Genomic DNA, 26,690 nt, shown 5'->3' on the forward strand with positions numbered 1-26,690 from the left:
GGCAATGGAAAAGTACTGCCTCACTTCTTCCTGAGAGTGCGGTCCAGCTGGACCAGACCATGAAGAGTTGCTGTTTTCAAGCTAAACAAATACAGTGGAGCTGTTGCACAACCATGCAGTGTTTGTCTTTTTTTACTGTCTATGGTTTGTCCTGATGTAGGTGGTTGACCAAGACTGTCCTGCTTGGTTGACTGTAAGTAGGCCAGTGGTCAGCAAGCAGTGTTGTGGGACAAGCATTGTTTTCGCTTGTGTACTTCTAAATTTAGCACTTAAAGGAACAATGAATGATTCTTTCTAACCATATAACATGATCACTTTGTCATTCTTTTGCCCCTTTTGTTGAAAATACAACTGACAATTTTGATTATGTTAGTTATAGGTAAGTTTTATGATTAATCAATGTCATTTGAAGTTTTGATAACAAAAGAAAAAAACATTCAAATGGGTGAAATGTGAATCACAGTTTATGTCACCGTCACGTTATATGTGGGTTTTAGCTCTCTCAGTTTGTATGTTAGCCGACTCTTTGCTGTTTAGTCCCTGTTTCCTTCGTTCCCATAATTGCTAGCTTGTTTAATTATCCTCACCTGTGTGTTGTTTAGTTCCTTGTTTATTTTTGTGTTTAATGCCCTCAGTTACCTAAGTTCATTGTTGAGTATTGTCTTTACGTTTGGATGTAAAGCTGTTATGTTTCTTTTCTCCTTTGGATTATTATCTTTTTGATTCTTATTAATACAAGAAAAGAGATGCATCCAGATCCTCTTCTCCTCAATTCAAGAGACAAAATAACTGTGGTTCATAACATTTTCTTAATCTTCACAGAACAGTGAAAACTGTACAGTGATTCATTTTACATGCACATATGTCAAAATGTGGATCTGTACACATATCAAAAGCGTGTGTGATTTGCAAAACAAAAACATTCAGAGATATGAAAATAAAGGGGGGAGGGCATAACCATTAGCAGTGTGTACAATAGCAGTGATCATTACAACGGCTCTTTCAATGTTACTTTGAAAACAAAGTCAGACTCCAAAAAATCCACACAGTAACAAGTGTGTCATTGCAGTCAGGAACATAAATTGTAGACAAAATTGTACGTGCACTTTCAATAACTGCTAAAACAGAATTATTGTAAGAAAAGTCAAGGGCCAAGTGTCCAGTTAAGGGAACGCTAATCAAGGACTCTGACAAATGGTTACTTCAACCAACTTTTAAAGCCAAACTGGTTTATAATAAATGAACATGATAATGCTTTTTTTGGAGTTGTTTAAGAATCCTCTGGTAAAATATGAAGAGACATCATGGTCAAATATTACTCATAGATTAATTGATTTTGTTAACAGTGTTACTTTTACTCTGTATATTGGGACTGTATCTGATGATGAGGCGTGCTGGTGAAGTACTGGAGTAACGACGGCGCAGCCACAATAGCACCTCAGTGCAAGAATGTTTATTTACCGTGTCCGTGACAGTCCCAAATGTGCACAAATATATTAACAAACAAAAAAATTGAAATATGGGAGTAAGTACACATGATATTTACATATACAGCTCTTGGCTGAATTTCCTTCTATAAGAAGAATCACCACAACACTCCAAAATAGCACTTGCAAACCAGCATCCTAAGCTGGTCCCAGTGTGCGAACCCATTAATGCTGCTGGTGCACAGAGATACTGGATTATTCAGCAGATGGTGTTGCCAGTCAGCGTCATGACTCACGAGTGTGTTCTCTGGTGTAGCAGTGAGGACAAACAGATTCTTGAGTCATGGTGAGTGAATGCAGTGCGTGAGCAGCATTATGTGATGACACACCTGTATAACCAGGTCACTACAACACCTCACTGTTGTAAAAGCACCTCAAAAGTTGTATCCGCCCAACTGGGCTCTTTCTTGCAAGAAAATGACATCTAAAGTTTCAGTCTGGATTCAGGCCGCACCATAGCACTGAAACTGCGCTCGTTAAAATCACAAATGATTTACTTTTAGCTTCTGACCAAGGCTGTATCTCAATATTAGTTTTACTTGATCTTAGTGCTGCGTTCGATACTATAGATCACGCAATACTCTTAGATCGACTACAAAATTATACTGGTGTTCAAGGACAAGCATTAAGCTGGTTCAGATCATACCTATCTGACCGATACCATTATGTCTAATGGAGAAAAATCGATCATAACTCCAGTAAACTATGGAGTGCCGCAAGGATCTGTCTTAGGCCCTCTGTTATTCTCAATATATATGCTGCCACTTGGAAATATTATAAGGAAACATGGAATTAGTTTCCATTGTTATGCTGATGACACTCAAATCTATATTTCATCACGGCCGGATGAAAACGCTAAATTATCCAAATTGACAGAGTGTGTTAAAGATATAAAAGATTGGATGACGCGCAATTTTCTTTTATTAAATCCAGACAAGACAGAGGTACTAATCATCGGTTCAAAAAACCACCCACAAAACCTCTCACAATACAACTTTAACATAGTAGGATGTCCTGTTACTTCATCCTCTACAGTAAAAGACCTGGGTGTTATATTAGACTGCAACCTGTCTTTTGAAAATCATATTTCATATGTTACAAGAACAGCCTTTTTCCACCTTAGAAACATTGCTAAGCTACGTAACATGCTACCAGTTTCTGACGCAGAAAAGTTAGTTCATGCATTCATGACCTCGAGACTAGATTACTGTAATGCTTTATTAGCTGGTTGTCCTGCATCCTCAATAAACAAGCTACAGTTAGTCCAAAATGCCGCCGCTAGAGTTCTAACTAGATCAAGAAAATATGATCATATAACACCGATTTTATCATCACTGCATTGGTTACCTATAAAGTCCCGTATTAATTACAAGGTATTGCTACTGACTTATAAAGCCCTAAACGGCTTAGCTCCAGTCTATTTAACCGATCTTCTATCGCCCTATAATCCATCGCGCTCTTTAAGATCACTAAATTCGAGGCTTTTGGTCATACCTAGGATATCCAGATCCACCAAAGGAGGGAGAGCATTTTCACATTTAGCTCCAAAACTCTGGAATAGTCTTCCGGATACTGTTCGTTGCTCAGACTCGCTCTCCCAGTTTAAAACTAGATTAAAGACGCATCTCTTCAGCCAGGCATTCATATAATACTGTTAATCTTACAGTTAAATCCGACCTCTAGTTCATAAACGCCAGAGGAGAACTGGCCCCCGACTGAGCCTGGGTTCTCCCAAGGTTTTTTTTTTTCTCCATTAGGTCACTTGATGGAGTTTTAGGTTCTTTACCACTGTTGCCTTTGGCTTGCTCAGTTGGGAATATTTGGGGATATTTAATTTAATTAACCAATCAACAATACTATTGATCAGCATTACCAAACGTGGACGTTTTCCACTAGAAACAAACATTGATGTATTATTTTAATTTAATACTGTGAAGCTGCTTTGATACAATCTGTATTGTGAAAAGCGCTATATAAATAAACTTGACTTGACTTGACTCACTCTAAACCTCTTATCAATACATGAAAAAATGACATCAAGAGTTCAAAAATCTCTCCACTGAAACAACAAGTTGTGGTATGTCTTCACAATCATTAATCTCTCTAAACATAATCAAATAAATGCCAGCCTTTGGGAAAAGAGTGTAAAATATTCTCCAGGATCCACAGCATAAAGTTTCACCTTATGTTTTTACTGTGAAATACTGTTAAATGCACTATTTTTGGAAGTAAAAACAACAAAAAAATCTAATCATTTATAGTGGAAAGCCATAAAATGACATTCAGAATTCCCTGTGTGGCACTTCACATTTGATGGTTTTTAATTTTATGCTTCTTAGTTTTTCTTCTTTTGGTTATGTGTTATGTACATTATGATTTTATGTTACATCTTATGTTATGTTGTTAAACTACTGTTTATTGCATTATTTTAATGTCATATGTGTTAGCATGATGGTGTTTGTGTGTAGGTTTTGTATTTTGAGTCAGCTTCCAAATGTTTATCTCAGCTTAAAAGCTACTTGAGATGAACTTGACTCATCATGTGTCTTTCTCTTTACCACCAGTGTTATTAAACATTATATGAATGTCAGATTGTCATGATCTGTTGTTGGAAAAACACACATTATCACTCTCCTAGTGGTAATTAGGAGTGTTTGAAGGGTAACAGGAGGAATGTACAGTGTCTTCAGTGTTTAACAGCACTATCCTAAACCTTGTCTAACAATCTGTTATATAGATGTTAACAACACATTTGTAATCACTTAAATAATCATTAGGGTGACTTGAGATGTTAATTGCTCCCAATCCACATATTAAGGACTGTTGGGGGGGGGGACCAATCCCAAAACCTGCGTACCACCAACCATCCAGACAGGTGACCATAAAAAAAATATAATCAATTACTATTTTAAAATTTACATTTCTTTAGTTTATTATAGGATAATTTAGTTATTTTAATAAATAAAAAATAAAAAACTCATTAAACGCCGCAAGTTGATTCAAGACAATGAAAGAATTATGACTCAGAGTCATTTGGCTAATCGATTCAGAACAATAACTTCTAGTTGTAGAGAAACATTCAAACGAATGTGTGAATCGTTCGCCTGATTCATTCAAAATAATCTGTTCAAACGCGCGAATCGCAGCGCGTTCTGGTTTTCCCGCCCACAAGTAGATTTGCGTCACTTCTGCCCGGTCTCTCGCGAGCGCCCTGACCTGTCTCCAGTCGCACGTGCCATCAGGTCTTCGGGTAAACGTATGCTGTTGTAACTTTATAAACTACACTAAAATTATCTAATTCTTAAAAATTTGTATCAACGCGAATTTAAGAGAAAGTTGAGTCGTTAGAGCCAAAGTGAAGCGTTAATTGACGAGATGCTAGTTTCTACCGCGGTTCACATTTTGACTAGCGTGTTTAATTATTAGCTTTTAAATGAAGATCTATTACGGTGACCACAAATTCAAACTATATTGTCTGCTGCTTTTGTTAGATATCACAGCGTTTTACAGTAGGTTGTCGTTGAAAGAGGAACTCTAATGGCCGGCTTTGCGGCCTAAGTTACTCAAAATTGAGGCCTAAGTTACTCAAAATGTTAGCCTTGGTTATTGATTCCTAAATTAGGATATGGTGTTCACTTTTTATTGTTTTGTCACAGATCTGGGAAATATTGAACCGTCTTCTCTCAGCCGAAGCTGCTCAACATGGATGACTGGGAGGAAGATCAGGTAAAGTCGACCACACTCTTCCTCACCCGGCGGAGATGAGTGGAAGGCCACGTGCTCTCCTCTAACTCTTACTTCAGCAGTGTTGCGAACATTAGCCATTGTTCTTTTATATTTAGCATATAAAATATATATATGTAATGTGTATATATAGTTACTGTGTGAGCTGATTGCAATTTAAGTTTTGGCAGGAGTTTCTACGTTTTACATTTACGTATTTGGCAGCACTTTTATCCATCCATGACTTGCAGTGCCATTTTAGATATCTGAAATTACTCTACTAGTTATTGATTATCAGAAATACATCTCCAGATATCTGAAATTACTCTACTAGTTATTGATATCAGAAATACATCTCCAGATATCTGAAATTACTCTACTAGTTATTGATTATCAGAAATACATCTCCAGATATCTGAAATTACTCTACTAGTTATTGATTATCAGAAATACATCTCCAGATATCTGAAATTACTCTACTAGTTATTGATATCTGAAATAAAAAAGTAACATGTTAATTCTTGATATCTAAATGTATTTCAACATTTTGACTATTAACAATTAAGTTTTTGATATAAGGAATTTATATTTGTTCTAGTAGCTATGTAATTATTGATATTAAAAATGATTATTTATAGTAGTAAGAATTGTATTTATGTTATGTGAAATTATTTCAATTAGTTTGAAGTTTCTTTATATTAACAATTAAATTTGAATGGCAACCTATAGTGACACTTAACTAGTGAAAATACAATTACAGATATCAAGAATTATAGTTTTTACTAGTTGAAATTCAGTTTTTGATGATAATTCATATTTCTGTGAGTGGTGACGTCATTATCAAGAATTAACATTTTACTAGTGGAAATGTAATTCCTGATATAAAAAAATTCCACTGTTACTAGTAGAAATCTTATTCTTAATTTAGAATTAGCATTTTATCTGGTGGAGATTGAATTGTTGATCACATTCATATCCTAAAACTTGATGCGCACTACAAGTAACACCCTGTGATGGGACTAGTGCGCTCTTCAGAGCCTGAGGTAGGTGTCGGACGAGGAAGACCTCAACATGAGCTCAGGAGGCGCTGCAGAGCCACTGCTCACTGTACAAAAGTTGCTGCCTTAAATTAAGTACAGTCAACTTGGATGTTTAAGTGGACATTTGAACTTAAAGGGATAATTCACCCAAAAATTAAATTTACCCCATGGTTTACTCACCCTCAAGTCATCCTAGGTGTATACGACTGTCTTCACGTAATAAAGGTCTTCTGAAGTGAAGCAAAGTATTCGTGTCAGATAAATATCCATATTTAAAACTTCATCGGCTAAAATAACTAGCTTCCGGCAGACGACCGTACGCATCGATTTACGGTGAAAGAGTAGCCCATGACTCTTAAAGCAATGTTAAAACATAACTTATTGATCGCATTTTTTGCAGTCCAGTCTGAGCTATAGGGAATAACTACAGGTTTCCTGCTTGTAACTCACTCAAACCTAATAGAATATCATAAGCTGTGAATGATTAATGTAGTTAAGTTGTTAATGTTATTTTTTGTCCTTCTACAGAGCCCTGTTGTGTCCTCCAACTCAGGATTTGGTAGGTTTTTTTTTTTACATTGTGCCATAAATGTTTAGTATGTAAATGTGTCAATATAAAGGGCATAAAGCCCCCGCCTCCACTCACTCACACCTGCTCAGAGATCCACTCAGGATCAGAATGGTAATGCGTTTTATGTATCGTTCTCTACAATGTCTGACACAACGGTAATTAAGGAGACTAGCCTTTTGCTTGACTGTTGTCAAATTATCTTTTTTTTTTGTTTGTTTCTTCATGTTGACTAATGTTAACTGAAACACAATTAATAATCAGACATTGTCAGTCCTAGGTGTATATGACTATTATTTCAGCCAAACGCAATTGGAGATATATGAAAAAATATCCTGGTTCTTCCTAGCTTTATAATGGGAGTAAATGGTACCTGAGATTTTGAAGCCCAAAAAAAGTGCGTCCATCTATCATAAAAGTAATCCATACGGCTCCATAAAGGCCTTAAGCGAAGCTATATAATATTAAAGTAATATTTATAACTTTATAAACTATAATCAGTGGCTTCCGGTAATGGCTGTAAGCAAGTCGCGTTCTGGCGGAGAGTGACCTCTGACCTGTGATGAAACAGAAATATTTCCAAAACAGTATTTATACAGTGCATTAAAAAAAATTTCAGAAAACTCTCCCTATTTTCCTAATGCATGTAATGGATCTTATTGAGAGATTAATCTGTACATGTATGCTTCAGGTTTTCTTTCTTGCTTGTAATTTTGAATCAATGCTTTAACTTCAGACTTCTCTCTGGTGACGTTTGCACCACTTGTTCAACCCTTTAGTTCGGGTTAAAGCTCGCATTCGTTTGATTCCATTTGGGAGTGCATTGGCTCAATCCCAAAATCCAATAAACAGCTGATGCATAGAACCAAGAGCCCGCCCTACATTCTTTTCTTTTTTTAATTAAATACTTTTTAAAAACTTTAAGCTCTGAAACTTGCAGGATGTTTTAATGGTACCAACACCTTATGTCAAAAGATCAAGGCAAATTTGATTTGTGTCCTTTAAATGTCCCTTAAATGTCAAATGTATTGTGCCTCTTCACTTACAGGTGTGGGATCCAGTAGTGATGGAGGATTCAAGAGCTTCTATACAGGTTGACTATCTCATGAGCCTCAATTTGTACATAAAATCCTTTGTATTAATACTCAAGTGTAAATTATCGTGTGCATGTACGGTGTGCAGGAGTCATTGCTGTCAGGCAGTGATTGACAGAAGTCAAGCTTTAGCATAGCTTTGAGTTTTCGCAGCTGTAGACTAGAACATGGATGGCAGCTTTTTTATATGCTCATTAACCTCGTTCTGTACACACACACACACACACCACAGCAGCTTAATCACTCAGAGCAGTGGCAGCTATGTTTATTTTGTTAACAAGATGCTTTTTATTTGTAGGAAGTGCAGGAAATGAGAAGACAAACAATGCAGGTTTGTTTTCCTTTTTTCCCTCTAAGGCTTTGTGTGAATCCGCTCTCGAATCTTGAAGAGTTTCTGTTGCAGGACTCCAGACCACAACCCAAATGCCACACGTGTGCTACAATTTCAAGAATCTAGTCAACAGTCGGGAAAAGTCTTAATACGATCGTCTCTAAGTACTAAGTGCACGTTTCCTGCAGGCAGTGTGAGCCGTGGTGTCCAATTCATGATTGAGACAAACGCGTTACTGATAGGATCAAAACCAGGCAGCCAGACAGAGCTTGCGGTGGGCAAGCGTCCTACATTATTAATCTGAGAAGTTAAAGCACTTACTTTCCCCATATTCATAACACGTATGCTGCAATTAATAATTTATTAATGGTAATAGTAAATTATTAAATATTCAAATCAAAGATTTCTTGTTTGAGATCTAATTCTGAAATCAACCTTCACTAACGAGCAGGAATATTTCCAAAACAGTATTTAATTATACAGTGCATACAAAGTGTTCAGAAAATTCACCCTATTTTCCAAATGCATGTAATGGATCTTATTGTGAAAGATCATCCGTGCATGCATGCTTCAGGTTTTATTTTTTTTCTTACCTTGTAATTTTTAATCAATACTTTAACTTCAGACTGCTCTCAGGTGACGTTTGCAAGACTTGTTCAGTCCTTTAGTTCGGGTTAAACCCACCCATGCCAGCTCGCGCTCATCTGCTTCCATTTGGGAGTGCAACGTCCTACATTTATTTTTCAGTAATTTTGGTAACACTTTATTTTACAGTTACATGTACTTACCGTAGTAATAACAGTAAATTATGCATATAATTACATGCAACTAACCCTCAACCAAATCCTAATCCTATAGTAAGTACATGTAGTTGCTTAATATTACTCAGTACTTAAATAATTACACTGTAACAATGACATCTTAAAATAAAGTGTAACCAATTTTATACTTGAATGCACATCAAAATACAGTAGCCGAAAACTCTTGAAGCTGCTTTGGCAGTGATTACAGCCTCGACTGAGCACTGAGTTAAGGGTCTGAATACTTTTGTCAGTGGTGTTTTAGTGAAAAAGCAACAAAAAAAAGTTTGAATACTTTCTAAATGCACTGTAGATGCAAATACAATCAGTATAGATCTAAATTATACTAAGCTGTTCTAAACAACCATATTGACCAATCAACTCTGAGATTTGAACCTTTTGGATCCCATTTCCTTTTGGCAATTTCTTTGGTCTGGAGCCCTGTGTTTTCACAAGCATATTAGAAGCAATAACTTGTGTAAGCAATTCTCATTATTAGGGATATTTAAAATCCCATATCAGATACTATTATGATCTGGAAGCATGATGCTTGAAAGGATCCAGCTCAGAGCCTGTCTAACGTGAGCCTTTATCTTTGTAGATAGTGACTCGTGGAGGTCGCCTGCTGGTGACGGATTCAGAGGCAGAGGTGAGGATCTGAACCAAGTAATGATAAAGCGTTTCGGCAACAGCTTAAGCAGTTTCTCAACCCTGTTCCTTTTCCAACCCAGTGATCCCAAGCACTGCACATGTTTAACGTTTCCTAGTTTAATAATTATTATAAATTTGACTGTCCAGGAACCCTGGTTTAGGGATGTGCAAAACTACATCTTTTAAAATACCTGACCATTTTTTAAAGAACTATGTTCAGTTACATTTACTGAGTTTAAATCTAGAGTTGTTTGTGCTTGTGTAGTGTGACTCCTGTAACTGTTGCTTATCTGGTGTTTTTAGGAGGCAGGGGAGGATCCCGAGGAGGGAGAGGAGGCTTCAGGAATACCTTTAAATCAGGTGATATTACACTCCATCGCTGATCCCCCTCAACAGAAATCCAGTTGTCAGGGACCAAGGCAGTGAGGCAAGAGGACACAGGAGACTGTTTTCAAAAAAGGGGGTTTTATTACCCAAAATATTGAGAAGTTACATAAAGACCAAAATTAATATCTAGGCCTTAAAAAGAGGTCAACAAAAAGTAACTGAATATAGACTCAAATACATAAACTCATAACACAAAGTTAACTGAACAAAACTGACCCTGCCACAAAAACACAGAAGGGAGCTTATAATAACGGCTTGACAAAACCAAATAACATAGAAGGGGTAAACAAACTAACACTTGAGAACTCAAAAGCTAACTAAGGACAAAATCCCCCGGGGCACATGGTGAGACATGGTATGGCCTAATGAGCTGGCTCCCGGATATAGGTCTCCTCAGCCACTCCTTTCGCCCCACCAGGAAGGGACCGACCCCAACAGGTCCGGGTAACTCAACACAAATAAACATGTGATTAGTGCACTCCCTGTAAATCAGTGTAAAGGTAAAGCAAAATAAACCAAATCAAAAAACTGTATTGTGTTGGTTATTTAATTATCATAGTTTAGATGGCTGTAAATAATAATCAGTGCAACCAACTAAAGAGATGAAATAATAAAACGATAATCAAATGTTTAGAACTGAGGTGATGTTACCCTGTGTGGCCGTAGCCATCACACCAGTATTAATGCTGTCAATCAATTCTGGGTTGTTACACTAAAGGTGATGATACACAGGGCAACGTCTAGAGCAATGTTGCGAGCGATTGTTGTGTGGGCACTTTCCCATTGAGAATGGGCAACACATTTCTGTCTGGATAATTAAGATCGGCCCTGGGCCCTGTGTCTCACCTGGTTCCCCATTGACGGCAACATTGCCCAGTAACATTGCTCAGAAAGTTGCCAAGTGTATCATCACCTTCAGGGTGTGTGTGTATCTACCATAATATTGCAGTTGCCAGCATATGTAGCAGCCTCGCTGAATAAGTTGTTTCTGGTGGCTTGAGTATCTACAGACACTTGGAAGCTATATTTAAAGCTGTGTGTAAAAATGTGAATTTATCCATAAAACTTGCTTTGTTTTTCAGAAATTGATGAAAATGGCAATGACGAAGGTAATATTTCTCTTTCGAATAACAAGACATGTTTAATGACTCTTGTTTCGTTGTTTCATGGAGCCCGTCTGTGTTGCAGGCTGGAAAGGAGGTGAAAGCCGAGGAAGAGGCCGCGGTGGTTTCCGTGGTGGATCTCGAGGTAATTGTTGTGTGAGAAAATGGCAAAAAGAGATGACTTGAAATATGCACAGCTATGCAGGAAGTTGGTTGTCTGGGGCAATGGTGAATTAAATAGTTTAGTGCTCATTATATGCAGTTGACAACAAAACACTTACTTTGACCAATCACAGTTGAGTTGTGTAATGCGCAAGTTAATTTTAATGTCTAATTCTTGAGGTGGTAATGAAGAGGCTTTGGGAAAGGTGATATTTTAATATTCATTTGTGAATTTTTACATGATGCTCTTTATCTTCCAGAAGGTGACGAAAATGGCAACGACGAAGGTAATATTTCTTTCTTTTGAATAACAGACATGTTGTTATGACTGTTTCCTGGAGCCCATCTGTGTGTTGCAGGCTGGAAAGGAGGTGGAGGTGAAGGCCGAGGAAGAGGCCGCGGTGGTTTCCGTGGTGGATTTCGTGATGGTTAGTTTATGGAAGAAATTAATTTGAATTGTAGTTATGAGAGAAGATGGCAGGAGATAGACATGAATCTAGCACAGCTATGCTGGAAGTTGATTGCCTGGGGCAATGGTAAATTATACAGCTAGTATACATGTATATGACCTCAGCTGCCTTTGACCAGTCACAATCGAATGGTGTAATTTAATTTTATACATTTGTCTCTTGCTCTTAAGGTGGCGATGAAGAGACGGGGAAAAGAGGCTTTGGGAGAGGAGGTGATGTTAAATTCATCTGTTTTTAAGTGGCGCTTGAGTGATTTGAAGTGGTTCTTCTGTGTTTTAACTGAATTATATCTTCAATGGCTCTGTTCAGGTTTCAGAGGCCAGAATGAGGAAGTGTTCTCCAAGGGTAATTCACTGCATTTATAGGAACTAGTATGTAATAGACTGCTGCTTTAACTTACTAGTTCTCTTGCTCTTTCTCTGATTGTCCAGTCTCAACATCAGACAACACAGATCAAGAAGCTGGAGAAAATGCAGGTGGGTCATATATACCTTCAGTGCAAGACAAAGCTTTTCTTTCGCTGTATGGAATTCGATTTTTTTCCAAATCTGGAAAAGTATGGGGAAAAAAATTAAGATTTGGGTTTTCTTAAAATAAATGTGATGCAACGAGAGTTTTTCATGGTGCAGCCAAAAGTTGTATAGACCGTTACAGTCAACTGAGTGAATTCAAGGTCCATATTTATTATGCAAAACTGTCTTCACCATAAGTGAGTCTTTTGAACTTGGCTAAATGAATGTGTTCAAACCGTATGGATGAATACTTTATGGGTGAGGACTTGGAGAAAGTGATAATACCAAAAAAATACATTTCATCTAAATTTATAGTATAGCAAACTGTGCCATTATTTGCCATTTCATTATTTTGAAAATAAAATAGAGATGCACCGATTGATCGGCTGGTGACCGGAATTGGCCGATTTCCACGTGATCGGCCGCGACCGGCCGGTCAGTCTGACATATGCCGATTTTATGCCGGTCAAATGCACTCGGGCGCCGCATGATTATCCTTTTGAGCGGTGCGGTCTCATATATGGGATTTTTATTTCTGTGCCCCTGAGAGTACGGCGCCACATTTAGGATGTTCAGTGACGTCGCATAACTGCCAGATTCAAACTGTGCTCTCGCACGTTGGCTGGCGCTGAGCCAGAGTCGGACGTGTTCAGCGCTGTCATATATCACAAGCAGTGTTTTCAGCCTCATAATGTTTATTTTAGGTTTCAGATATTTAAATACACATACGCAGGAGTAAAACAATACATTTGGAGTTTGTAAAATACTGATGTCTGTGGAAGCAGCAATAACAATCTATTCAAATATAATTTGCCGACATGTTATTCATATCAGACAAACATAGTGGAAGTAACTATAAAGTTTACTCTATTCTTCTCAGTTCACCGGCCACTTTCTTGCATTTATTTCGGGAGAAACTGATGAATTCACGTGCTGTAAATCCGACTGACAGGACAACATTGCGGCGCCCATCTCATGTTATAGATCAAGATTATTTATAAAGGTTTTTATAAAGACCAAACACACTCACTTGCACGTATTTGAGAAATATCAGATAGGCTAGTTGATGACATGGTAAGCAAGTTTGTGAATACTTTGAATAAAAAAGGAAAAGCGAAATAAAAGCGACACATCTGTCATACAGTATTATTGTGGCTGCGGTGTATCGCGTGACGCGTCGCCATGGAAACATTAAAGGGAACCTTCGCCTTGAAAAAACTCCCTCTGGGGGTGGGGGTGTCAGTTAGAATATTTTAAAATTACGCGTGAAAGGGTTAAAGAAAAGATAGAAAATAAATATTTGTGTGTGCTGTAAAGTGGTTAGAAAAATAAATAAATCGGAATCGGCTAAAATCGGTATCGGCAGGTCAAACTCAATGAAAAATCGGAAATCGTAATCGGCCTAGAAAATTGTAATCGGTGCATCTCTAAAATAAAATTTTCTAAATGAATGTTATCGGTGACAACATAACTTAAAAAATATATATCAAATATAATCCTGTAGTTTATCATTGCAGTTTTAATAAAATGTTTCATATACAAAATGAGTAACGTCCCGTTTGTCTGTCTTGTAGGACCCAAGGTTGTCTATGTGCCGCCCCCCCCTCCAGAAGATGAGGGCTCCATATTTTCACAATTTGCCACAGGCATTAATTTTGATAAATATGACAATATTCCCGTGGAAGTGAGCGGCAGCAATCCTCCAAAAGCCATTATGGTAAGTTATATAGATAGATTTTGCAATCCATTTTAACTTCAGTAAAAAAGATTGGATCAGTGCAGTGTGGATGTACCACACCCATCGTGTTGTGACGATGTGTTCGTTACTCTGCTTCCCTGCCATTCACACCACTCTCCCCTGGACTCGGGGGATTGAATTTGTGCTCATTAAATGCACACTTCAGGTTCTCTGCAGAAGTATTAGGTCATTTGGGCAGTTTTCATCTGCTGTTTATGAACACTGAATTTAATTTACTATATTTAATCATAGTTTCATTAATTGTCCACCTTTTCCTGGCGAGCCTACTGCGGTTTGAATTATGGGTGACGCTTCTGGTTTGGGGAACTTCCATTCGAAAAGACTGAAATGAGTAATTTTAAAATAAAAGCTTGCACTACAAATATTTGTCATCGTAAATTTGACTGAATAAGCTGTACATTTTCCTTCATGTTTTATTTCAGACATCATGAGGATAACATAACGCTTGGTATTTTAATGACATGGTATAACATGAATATGGCAAGAGCTCTTTTCAGTCACTGCTTTCTCTTCCTCCCGATTTTCTTTTTTTCCCCTTTGTATTCGCTTTAACAGTATGAAAGACATGTACTCTGCATTTGTGATCAGTTCTTTTCTCCCGATTTGTTTACGATATATCCCTTTAACAAGGGGATTTTTATAGGACTATTTTATAGGATTGTGGTTTTTACAGCAGTTTGCAATCAATAAATATTACACATTTATTCCAAATGATTGCTTGTAAACAACCGTTAATGAATTGACAGTGGTTACTTTATGGTGTTTATTATAATGCTGTTGGTAGTTGTAAAAGTAATTTTATTTTTTTAATTTATTAATAATCAATTATACTGATTGTTTCTAAATTCTAAATGATTTCGAAGGATCTGCTATCCCGCACCCTTTGATCTACTAGAAAGGCTTTCTATTGAAGTGTCTTAACCTGAAACGCCACTAGATGGAGCCTGCATGTTAATGAATGATGTGACAAACTCGGTAGATCAGATTTTACAAGACACTGAAAGAAAGACTCTTCTTTACACAGCCCCTTTCACAGAGATTCCGGAAAATACACGGATAATGTGTCCCGGGATCATTTGATTTGGGTTCATTCAAACTGCCAGTGATTTTCCGGTATCATTGCGTTCACACACATCCCGTAAAGACACGTGACGTTAGGATGTGATAACTCCTGTCAGATGTCAGTTCTGCTGATAACTCCTCGTTATTTCTACATGAAGACGAGTCCATACTCCTCAGTAGCGCCGCTGGGTTTGCCGAGTGGCTCGTTCCCGATATGCTGTAGCATAGGTTGTAGAAAGGCCTGTGCGATGGCATGTGCGTCATCACTGCGACACGCCCCTTACGGCATTGGTCCTGGCTCTTGTTCACACAGGGCGCGTTCCGGGACTGATCCCGGCAATGTTACTAGGTCCTCATCCCGGCATCAATCCCGTGACTTGTTTGCGTTCACACAGAAGGCACTCAAGCAATTTTCCGGGATCAACGCGCTGGGTGAAAGGGGCTATTGTGTATACGATTGTGTCCACGAGCTGTTTTGTGTGAAAGCATGTTCAAAAGCTATGAAAATAGGCCAGAATATCTCTTTAAGTGTGTGTCTCGCTCGCTCACACACTTTCACTCTCTCACTCAGACCTTTGACGAAGCAGGACTTTGTGAATCACTGAACAAGAATGTAAAGAAGTCTGGATATGTAAAGCCTACTCCTGTCCAGAAATATGGAATCCCCATCATCTCTGCTGGGCGGGATCTAATGGCTTGTGCCCAGACCGGATCAGGAAAAACGGCAAGAACCACTCTCTTGCATGCTGTTCTTATTTAATGATCATCTTCTTATTTAATGATCACACCTGTCAGTGTGTTAGAAGATTACTTGTACATGTTTAAGGACACTGGCTGACTGCGGTCTGTGTGTGGTCCCCCAGGCGGCGTTCCTGCTGCCCATCCTGCAGCAGTTCATGACTGATGGAGTGGCGGCCAGCAGGTTCAGCGAGGTGCAGGAGCCCGAGGCCATAATCGTGGCTCCCACCAGAGAGCTCATCAACCAGATCTATCTGGAGGCCAGGAAGTTCGCATTTGGGTACGCTTTACCATTTTCAGCCATATAAATTGGGTAGTTTGTTCATTTATAGTAGGGCTATAGAGTTTTTTTCTTTATTTATTTTTTTTATCAATAATCTTTTCTCTCAATCACATCCCCCCCCCCCCCCCCCCCCCCCCGCTCACGGTTTATTTATTTATTTATTTATTTTTCTGAATAGTTGCATAAAAGTAATTTACCATTAATTAATAACTAACTAATCTGTGTGAACTTTTACCTAATGATATTATTTATCAGAAAAGATGAGGTTTATGGAGTGCAGGCCTAATTAGGAGAGTTGGAGATGTGGACATGAATGCCTGTAAAATAACTAGGAAACGATACTAGCTGACTACTACAGTTCAGTTTGCACAGTGAGGCTGAGTATTGATACAGATTTCATGAGTTGATTCAGATTTACAAGTGCTTATTAGCATAGTCCACACTTGGGCTCGCATGAAGTCCCTCATTCATTCTATATTGCTTGTAGTCCCCAAGTTGAAAGTTGTATAGCAATTTAATATCCTTGAACAATTGGTCATGAATCTCGTAGGACCTGTGTGCGTCCTGTGGTGGTGTATGGCGGTATAAATACTGGATACACTATTCGAGAGGTGTTGAAGGGCTGCAATGTTTTGTGTGGGACCCCTGGACGATTGCTGGACATCATTGGGCGTGGAAAGGTAGTTTTTTCTCTCTAATATACCATGCATTTAATAACTGACTAAATATTGTGTGCCTGTCATTTTTATGAGTGTTGTTTGACTTGTTCCCATCAGGTTGCCCTGAGTAAGCTACGGTATTTGGTTCTGGATGAAGCAGACCGGATGCTGGACATGGGCTTCGAGCCAGACATGCGAAAGCTAGTGGGATCTCCAGGAATGCCTCCAAAAGAGGAACGGCAAACCCTCATGTTCAGTGCCACCTTCCCTGAAGAAATTCAAAGGTCTGACTCTGACGCACTTTAAAAGAGTTATTCTTCCAGAACCTAATTTTTCCAAACCTGTATAAGTTTCCTCCATAGAAGATAAAAACATGCTTTAATCAGGGGTTCTCAGACCTCAAGGGCCAGAGTTCAGCTCAAGCCTTGATCAAACACAGATGAACAACCTAATCAAGGTATTCAGGATTACTAGAAAGATAGAGGCAGTAGAGATTGATCAAGGTTGGAGCTGAACTCTGCAGGAAAGTTTACCTCGAGGGTTGAGAAACCCTGGTTTTCTAATACATTTATTTCATGCATTGATTGCTTTAACGCCATCTGCGATACGGCCATAATGTTAGCCAGGGTTGAAACTAGTGCCAAATGCACTTTTACTGTTCTGTAAAATAAAATGATGCTAATAGTGGCTTCAGCAGGACTGATGTATGTATCATGACAGGCTGGCATCAGAGTTTTTGAAAGTGGACTACCTCTTCCTCGCTGTGGGTGTGGTGGGCGGAGCCTGCAGTGATGTGGAGCAGACCGTCGTTCAGGTGGACCAGTTCTCCAAGAGGGAGCAGCTGCTGGAGCTGCTCAAAACTACAGGTGTGTGTGTGTTCACATGCATACATGTGGGATTATAATTTACCTTGAGGACTTGTTGAATTTCACACTGCAATATATGAAAGCACACTCAAGATGCTTGTAAAAGAGTCAGTCGAAATCCATCTGTTCCTCACAAAGCTATCAAAAGGATATGCAAGTTCACAGAAGCCCTTCCCTCTGCTGTTCCTGTCTGTCGTTCTCCATCCAGCGTTTTCAAACAGTGTTCGGTTACGGCACAGCCGTCTCAAAGGCTGCATTTACACTGCGAAAATTCTCAGATTTGTCAACGTGCTTAAGATAACATTCTATTCAATATCGGTGTTTATACGTTAATATTCCTTTTGAACTAGAATGATTCCATTGGTGATCGCTAGGGCCTACAAAAAAAAAGTTTGGTTCCGGTTGGTTGTCAGTTGAGGTCATGGGTCGGTAGGAATTTTTTATTTTTTCTCAGTGGCAGCAAGAGATAGGTAGGAAATTATTATAATATTTTTAATTTTACTTTACAGTAGTGATGGATACTCTATTTTTTCATAACATAGCCTACCTATACTACATGTGGGCTACATGTACCTATACCACCTAGTGCAGTGGTTCTCAACTCCAGTCCTCGGGACCCGTTGCTCTACACAGTTTGTATGTCTCTTATCTGACACACTCAGTTCAGTTCATGGAGTCTCTCTTAACGAGCTGATGATCTGATTCAGGTGTGTTAAATAAGGGAGACATACAAAATGTGCAGAGCAGAGGGTCCCGAGGACTGGAGTTGAGAACCACTGACCTAGTGTGTCCCAGCAAGTTACACACACATGCTGATTTTAAATGTGTGTACTTTTTTCTACTCCAAGAAACCAGACATCTCAAGCAATGTTTCCTCTAATACCTTTAATAGTATTAGCCTCAATACACACGGGGGAAACACGGGTTTAAAACAATCACATGCAAACGTAAAATATATGCATATTTTTTGGTACACAACTACAAAAATATTCCTGTATTTCAAGTTGATAAAATAATTTAAAATCCACATCAGATTATTTGTGCCGACGCGCCACGCCCTCCCAGGATCTATAACGTTACCTAGGCTACTTTCACTTTTAAAAATTCATCATATCCGTGCACGCGCGCGATCTGCTTGCAGTCATCGAGATGGATGCTGAGGAGTTGAAGAAAAGAATAGCTAGTGGAGATTGTAAAGTTGTCGACAATACGTCATCAAAAATCAAATCCACTATGTGGGAGAAATTTGGAGTTATCTGAAGAAAACAATATTGTGAAAGGCTTATTTGCTGCATGCATTTTCGTGTTGGATAGCCGCAAATGTGGAACTTCATCGCTGAGGAAGCACGCAGATAACTGTGGTAACAAACCAAGCAGTTCTATCGAACAGTATTTTTCAAGTTTAACACTGTTCAGTATGTGTGGTGTGCAGGGTGTGTTTTAACCCAAAATTGTTAAATGTGGGCTAGATGAAAGTGCGTGGCAGATAGTGTTGTAGCCGCGTCTGTTCGATTGGTAAAATGTTATAAGACTAAGTTACTCACTTTTGTGGTAACGTTAGCCATGTTCTTCATGTACCGGCCTTTTGACTGCTTCGGCTGAAGTTGTCCTCGTGTTAATTGTCGTGTAATAACTTCTGTATGACCTGGCGATAAAGTGCGGATTTACAAAATCGGACCCGTGCAGGACTCTATCGCAAGAGTGCTATACAAAAACGGTGCTGTACAAAAACGTAAATTATAGTTCGCCACAAAGTTTTTTGTGTATTTATTTAATTTGTATTATTTCTTCCCCAAGCTCATAAAATAAATTTGGGTCGCACACAGGGTCGGTCGGAAACCGGAACCCCAAAAAAAAATTTTTTAGGCCTAGGGATGCTAACAATTAATTGTCGATAATTTAATCGATAAACTTATCGATCGTTGATTAAAGCTATCATTTAAAATTGAATCCTAAAACTGATGTTGAATCGACATTAAAGGTGCATTAAGCAACTTTTCATGTTAAAAATACCCGTTTTCTAACCCATACATGCTTAAACAATTGCCTGATGGGCTGAATGAGCCCTTCTCTGATCACTGAGATTGTCTCTATAATCCTGTAAAGTAAAATAAATAAGAGGGATTCGGGCCGGAATTTTAGACTGGGCGTGACGTCATGCGCGTTCACGGCACGCTCACATAGCTATGCCTGGCAGGTTTGTGTATTCGCCGGCATTCTCCGTAGAAGATGGATTGTAAGAGACCTGGGGCCTCATGTACAAAGACTTGCGTTGAATTCATACTAAAACATTACGTACGGACAAAGCTGTAAATGTGCGTACGCACAAAAAAACCCAGATGTATGAATCTCTGCGTACGAAGGATCCCACGCATATTCTCTTTGTACATCCCAGTTAACGTAAAATTGAGCGCACATGCACGAGCACAACGCCCCACCCAGTCTCCTCCCTTAATTAAATTAATTTAAATATGGTAATGAGTCCACTTTGGCAAAAGAAAGCAGTAAGAAAATGGCGGCAAGAAACGAAACTTTACAGAAAGTGAATTGGAGGTGCTACTATTGGAGGTAGAAACGAAAAAAAATGTTTTATTTGGAACTTTGTCCTCTGGAATTAATAACAAAAGGAAAAAAATATGAGTGGGAGAGTTTGTCTGATGCCGTCAATGCGGTGGGATCTGAAAGTCGCACTGTAGAGTAGACGGAGTACAGTTGAGACACTTTTTGCGTTTTGATTTTTCACACAAAAATAGACACTGAAAAGAAGTGAATTTCCACATGACATTTCATTAGCTTGTAGACTAAGATATTATCAATCAATAGTACCCACAGGTAGTTTATATTTTCCACAATTAGCTCATAAAAATAAGGTGCTTTTTGTCTCAACTTTCTCAACTGTACCCATGTGTGGTACAGTTGAGACAGTGCATGGTACAGTTGAGACACCCATTTTTAATGATGTGAAGGTAACTAACCATTCATTGTAAATATTAAAAAATAAAGACAAATAAAGAAAATAACAATTGGGCAACATTTTTGTTTATTCATCCATTTATATTCATTCATTTTATTTAAATTAGCACTGGTTAAAATGTATACAGCAGGAACAAGATATGTAACAATATTTATTAATAATACACAGTTTAAATATAACAAATATCACATTTTATTTTCATTTGCGTCCTATGATGGCTAATTACGGCGTTTAAACTGTTATCATAACACTGAACAACTAAACAGTGTGTTTCCTATAATAAAACTCTATCGGGGGTACAGTAGACGTGTCTCAACTATCCCCCGCTGGCCACCTCGCACATTTCTCTAGATTTTGCAATTACCTTGCATGACACAATACCATGAAATATGCCAGTTTTTAGGAACGTACAGAATAACGTTTGTGGTAATACCAGTTACGTTTAACAGTCACATAAGGAAAATAAGCTATTTATTGTGGAGAGTGCATGGTGAAGTGAACGTCATATCTTAGAAAAAAAAACTTTTCCAGATATTTTCGGGAATGTGTCCGTTGTTCAAATTTCCCACGATCAAATAGGACACTAATACGCACGTGCACAGCAAAAATCACAACTTGTGCTTGCTGCGAACGCAAGTTATTTAAGGTGTCTCAACTGTACACATGTCTCAGCTGTACACAGTCTACCCTAAATGACCTTAAAAATAAATGGTCTGATATAAAGGTGGACATTAAACCAAAGTTGTCATTGCCATATGGGTTGTATCAATTTGCATATGCTTTTATATGTTCTCATTTGCATAATTGATAGAATATTCCCATAAGGCTCGTGTGACAATATATGTCAATTATTTTATAAAATGCAAATTAATAGCAATGCTTCCCACAGGTGGTGGTGCGATAGACTTGTAGAACAATTCATTGTGTAATGTTTGCAACTTAACTTCATTGCCTGTAAGAGTCGCCAACGGACAAAAACAATGAGAAATGTACGTACGCCAGTCATGAAATTGGCGTGGAGGAACGCACATTCTCGCGTTAATTTCACTGTTAGTACATACGACCGTGAGCGTGAAAGCTGGCGTACGCAAAGTTTTTGTGCGTACGCAAGATTGATACATGAGGCCCCTGCTTATAGTTAATTTCAAACACCAACGCAAACTCCATGTAAGATTAAAAAAAAGAAAACTTTTGTCCGTGAGCGTGCACACCTCTGGTTGCAGTTTCGCTTGCCGCCAGAGGGGGCATAGTTCTGCAAAAACTCAGAGACTTGCTTAATGCACCTTTAAAGTCCAACTGAAATCAAAATTGACCCTATTTACTTCGTTAGCGCATAGTACTAGTCTTGTGGTGAAAAATTAATCCGTGCAAGTAAATACACAGAAAAAAATTGTTTGCCGTCGTAATCTTAAATCAAAATCTGAAAAGTTACTTCCGGTCTGGAATGGCGTTCCTTCTCTGATGACTTCAGTTTGACGGCTTGGTTTGATAAACGCTTAAACACTCGCCTCAAACCGTCAGTCTGCATGAGCAGAGATGGAGAGGAGGAGCGCTAGAGTAAACCCTGCCCTCTGTTCAATATTCCCTTTCACTGGGAAATATGTCACAACACTGGAGAAAAGTCGTTTGCAACTTCTGGTTCACGCGGACTTTAATAGGGGCATCACACTGGAGGAACCCTTTCATAGTTCCTGGAACTATTGGTGGAAGTACCTGTGTTTTGGCGTGTTCGCACCGCAGGAACTAGGAACGATTTTAATTCTAGGAACTCCTTTTGGAGGAACTAATTTACTCCTACTTCAGAGTCGGTCTGAACCAGCGCTGTAGGAACTACAGTGACTTTAGTGTACGCTGATGCTGAACACCAGCACCCGCCATTTTAGGCTGTGTAAACACACAGATTATAGCCTATATATTTACACCAGAAGCTAACTCTAATGAACATGGAAAACAGTGATAGATTAACCTTTTAATCTTCATGCTGAGGAGAAAATCCAACAACTTTGAGGATCCAAGAGAAACATGTATTTCTGCTCAGCAACACTGGACATCAAACACACGGCATCTAATAATGTGTTAGACGGGACTGTTAGACAAATCATAAACTAATGAACACTGAGAATGCGAGCGCTGTTTGTTTGCTCAGGCTCTGGTGATCTCAGCGCTGCCAACTAAGCGTGTCTTGCGTCACTTCAGAGTTCCTACTGGTGGTGCGAATGCAACCAGGAAAACGTTCCTAAAGGAACCATTAGTTCTCTGGGAATCACACTGGTGGCTCGTTCCTACAACTAACTGGTGTGAAAACCCCTAATAACATCAGATGTTGTTTTTTTATGCATAAAATCTGGCTAACCTTTTCATTGTCAAGACATTAAATGATCAATTTTATGCCATTTTGTGTTTGCAATTACAGGGACTGAACGCACAATGGTCTTTGTTGAAACCAAAAGAAGTGCTGATTTCATAGCAACTTTTCTCTGTCAGGAGAAGATCAACACCACAAGCATCCACGGGTACCGTTTCCTCCACTCTCTTCTCTCTCCTCCCACAATAACCTGTTCTTTCTGACTCTGTTGAAAAGTAGCTTTGTAACCTCTGACCTGCTATTCTTTATGGTAATCAATCATTGAGTATGGTATTACGATTCCCTGCTAATCGAACACTCTTCTTCTCTGATCAGTGACCGGGAGCAGCGGGAGCGAGAGAAGGCTCTCAGTGATTTCCGCACGGGCCAGTGTCCGGTGCTGGTGGCCACGTCTGTCGCTGCCAGAGGCCTGGACATCGAGCATGTGCAGCATGTGGTGAACTTCGACCTGCCCAGCAGCATCGACGAGTACGTCCATCGCATTGGAAGAACCGGCCGCTGTGGGAACACTGGTCGGGCCGTGTCCTTCTTTAACCCAGAGTCAGACACTCCAGTAGCTCGCTCTCTGGTCAAAGTCCTCTCAGGGGTTTGTACTTCTCACACTACATCAGACACTAACAGCAGTGGTTTCAGCAGGAGTTCACTGCAGGGGGGGGGGCAAACCTTCCCAAAACTTTATATCACGATCTGTATCGCGATCTTTCCAATTCTGATGCACTATCAACAGGGTTCCCGCGGGGTCTTAAAAAGTCTTAAATTCTGAACTTTAAATTTAAGGCCTTAAAACGTCTTAAAAACAGCCAGATTTTCATCCGCGGTCTTAAATTTCATTTAGTCAGGTCTTAAAGATTTTACCCTCGTTCATTTCCAGAAACGCTGGCCGCATAAAGTTATTACAAAGTAGCAAAAAAGTATCGAAGTCGCTCGCCAAGAGGCAGTTCACATATCGCGTCTTTTCCGCGCTCAAGTTCATTCAAATGTAGGCGCGCGGTAAACAACGCGCTCGTTTTTTTTCCAGGCGCAGCAACATGAAAAAAGACATGAAGGATGCGGGTGCACCCAAACACTACGGGTGTTTTTCTCTTCTCCGTAAATAAATCTTGTAGCAGAGCTACAGCAAGCGTTTTTCGGCGGTGGAAATCCATTAGCCACTAAAACTTTTGTCATTGTGGAGTTGCATAGCAACGACAGACGCCACGGGAAAATCGGACCGAATTTTACTATTAATAATAAAAGATAAGCTAAAGTGTATTGTAAATGTCACTAAATCATTTTTTATAAAAAGAGTGAGTCAAAAAAGATAAAGTCTGAAATATGTGAGATTTAACTTTTTATAAAAACCTTTTTTGTCAACTTTATTTGAACTTGTACATGTTAGTATATAACATGTTGCAAGACACTTTTAAAATCTGGCTATCATTTTTAATTGTATTATTTTAATGTTTATGTTAGTGCGTATTGATGCTAATTTTATTTGTTATTTGCTGTTTTTCGACATAAAACTTGGTGAATTGATTTCATTGTGTAGTATTAGTACTTTTTGAACAGGATTCTGTGATAAGTGATCATTTTTGGCACTATAATAATTAAATGAAATGTTCATGCCATTTCATCTCTAGTTATGATCAACTAAAATCAACTAATTATGTGTTTTTTACAGTAGGCCTATAATATGCAAAGTACAATTTCTATAAAAAAAATTATATCTGATTCTGTTCTTTTCTCTGACGCGTTGTTGGGTCTGGAAGGTTACTAATGTGATTGCTTTATCTGTAAATTAAGTTCATGCTTTTTCAATTACTGAATTCATTGAAATAAAATGAATTCTTTGATTTGAATATTTTTTGGCAATGCGTCGTGTAGGTCTTAAATTTCCATCTTTATGGTCTTAAAATGTCTTAAAAAGGTCTTAAATTTGACTAACTGAAACCTGCAGGAACCCTGTATCAAGTATATTCCAGACTGGATCAAGCCCATGGAATATTTGCACTATTTATAACAGTATTGCATTGAACAATCAGTTGTCAAAATAGTCCTTAAACCCGGAGTTAAACTTTAAATGCTGCATAGTAACTGAACACAACTGACTGTCTTAATGTAAATGCTCACCAAGACGGACATTTTTGTATATATTTGACTGTTTAGCAAATTTAACAAATGAAATGTATATAATTACATTTCTCACCTAAATGTCTCATTCATTTGTATTTGTGTTTTTACAATGGGGTCATTTTGTTGCTCAAGAGTTTATACGACCCAGGGAAGCTTGATTTACATTTAATTCAAAGATTTAAAAAGTAAATAAACTAAAGATACAAATGAAATAAGTTTTTTTGGGTAGGTCTAGCACTAGTATTACAAGAGAAACTACAGAAACCGAGTACAGTAATCAAATGTTAAATAACACTTTAATATACACAGGACTAAAAGACTAATCAGAGGCTGTTAATCCTGATGCACTTGCATATTGTTTCCCTTTATCTGGTTTGATTGCTTCTGTTCTCCTAATTAAGTTGCTTTGGACAAGAGTCTGTGAAATGTGACCCTGGGCCACAAAACCAGTCACATGTCGCACGGGTATATTTGTGGCAATAGACAACAAAACATTGTATGGGTCGAAATTATCGTTTTTTCTTTTATGTCAAAAATCATTGATAGTAAGTAAAGATCATGTTCCATGAGGATATTTTGTGCATTTCCTACTGTAAATATATCAAAAGTGTATTTTTGTGAGTGGATGCAGCAAAAGGGTCACAAGTGATAAAATGTAAGTACCAAAATAACGCCCATAAACCTCCATCTCGCAGGCTCAGCAGACGGTTCCCAAATGGCTGGAGGAAATAGCTTTCAGTGCTCATGGGACAACAGGCTTCAACCCACGGGGAAGAACGTTTGCGTCTACAGACACGCGGAAGGTACGACACACACACACACACACACACACACACACACACACACACACACACACACACACACACACACACACACACACACACACACACATCCCTATCCTGAGCTTTTTATTATTATTAATGCCAATAAAAAAACAGAACAGAAAACGTTAATGAAAAAAATCAAAAAGTTGAAACAAGTTTATTGTCCCTGTCCTGAGCTTCTGCTGATGTGTGTGTGTGTGGCTGGCTTCTGGTTTGGTGTGTAGGGAGGATCCTTCAAGCCCGACGAGCCGGCGCCGGCAGCATCAAACCCAGCGTCCGCCGCAGCCGATGACGAGGAATGGGAATAACTACTCCTTCACCTTGTGTTCTTATGTAGATTAACTTTATTTGAGTTTTCATTTCTCCGACATGTTTGTTAAGTTGAATGATTATAAGGTAGCCTTACAGTAAAGCTGTTGCATTTATAAAGTCACATTCTTGAAGCTGTAGGTTTGATCTCAAGGACAGAACACTAATCAAGACATGATGCCTTTTAGCTGTTTGGATTGATGATTTTTTTTTTGTATCACTTGTTTTGACTGGAGCACGACTGGATTAGTGGATTTGTTTTAAGTTGTCACATTTTAACACTTTGCTAAGAGAGTATTGAGTTTTGTAAGTCTTTACCTGAAGCTCATTCCTACAGTTGTATCTTATCAATCAGTTCTGTTGTTAAATGTGACAGTTTGCAGGTTGTTTTTCTTGACGTTTTCGTCTTAA

The 26,690-nt window shown here is 38.6% G+C and overlaps 1 protein-coding gene across 8 annotated transcripts; it reads left to right on the plus strand.

Annotated features, from left to right (window-relative positions):
* The first annotated feature begins 4,659 nt into the window (after nt 1–4,659).
* On the plus strand, nt 4,660–26,658 carry ddx4 (DEAD (Asp-Glu-Ala-Asp) box polypeptide 4). 8 transcript variants are annotated; one of them, XM_079862253.1, is made up of 24 exons: nt 4,660–4,737; nt 5,144–5,213; nt 6,779–6,809; nt 7,867–7,911; nt 8,211–8,243; nt 9,645–9,692; nt 9,998–10,054; nt 11,164–11,190; nt 11,270–11,329; nt 11,607–11,633; nt 11,706–11,774; nt 11,987–12,028; nt 12,126–12,161; nt 12,248–12,292; nt 13,903–14,045; nt 15,721–15,873; nt 16,013–16,167; nt 16,721–16,850; nt 16,947–17,113; nt 17,550–17,695; nt 23,083–23,182; nt 23,350–23,620; nt 25,842–25,949; nt 26,195–26,658. In XM_079862253.1, the coding sequence occupies exons 2-24, from the start codon at nt 5,190–5,192 to the stop codon at nt 26,276–26,278; spliced, it is 2,001 nt and encodes a 666-aa protein (XP_079718379.1). In that variant the 5' UTR covers nt 4,660–4,737; nt 5,144–5,189; the 3' UTR covers nt 26,279–26,658. The 8 variants fall into 8 exon arrangements, with proteins under 8 accessions (XP_079718379.1, XP_079718381.1, XP_079718384.1 ...); XM_079862255.1 differs by having other exon boundaries at nt 11,706–11,759; XM_079862254.1 differs by having other exon boundaries at nt 4,671–4,743.
* Nucleotides 26,659–26,690: the final 32 nt, after the last annotated feature.

Source organism: Squalius cephalus (assembly GCF_949319135.1).
Source record: "Squalius cephalus genome assembly, chromosome: 24".
NCBI lineage: Eukaryota > Metazoa > Chordata > Actinopteri > Cypriniformes > Leuciscidae > Squalius > Squalius cephalus.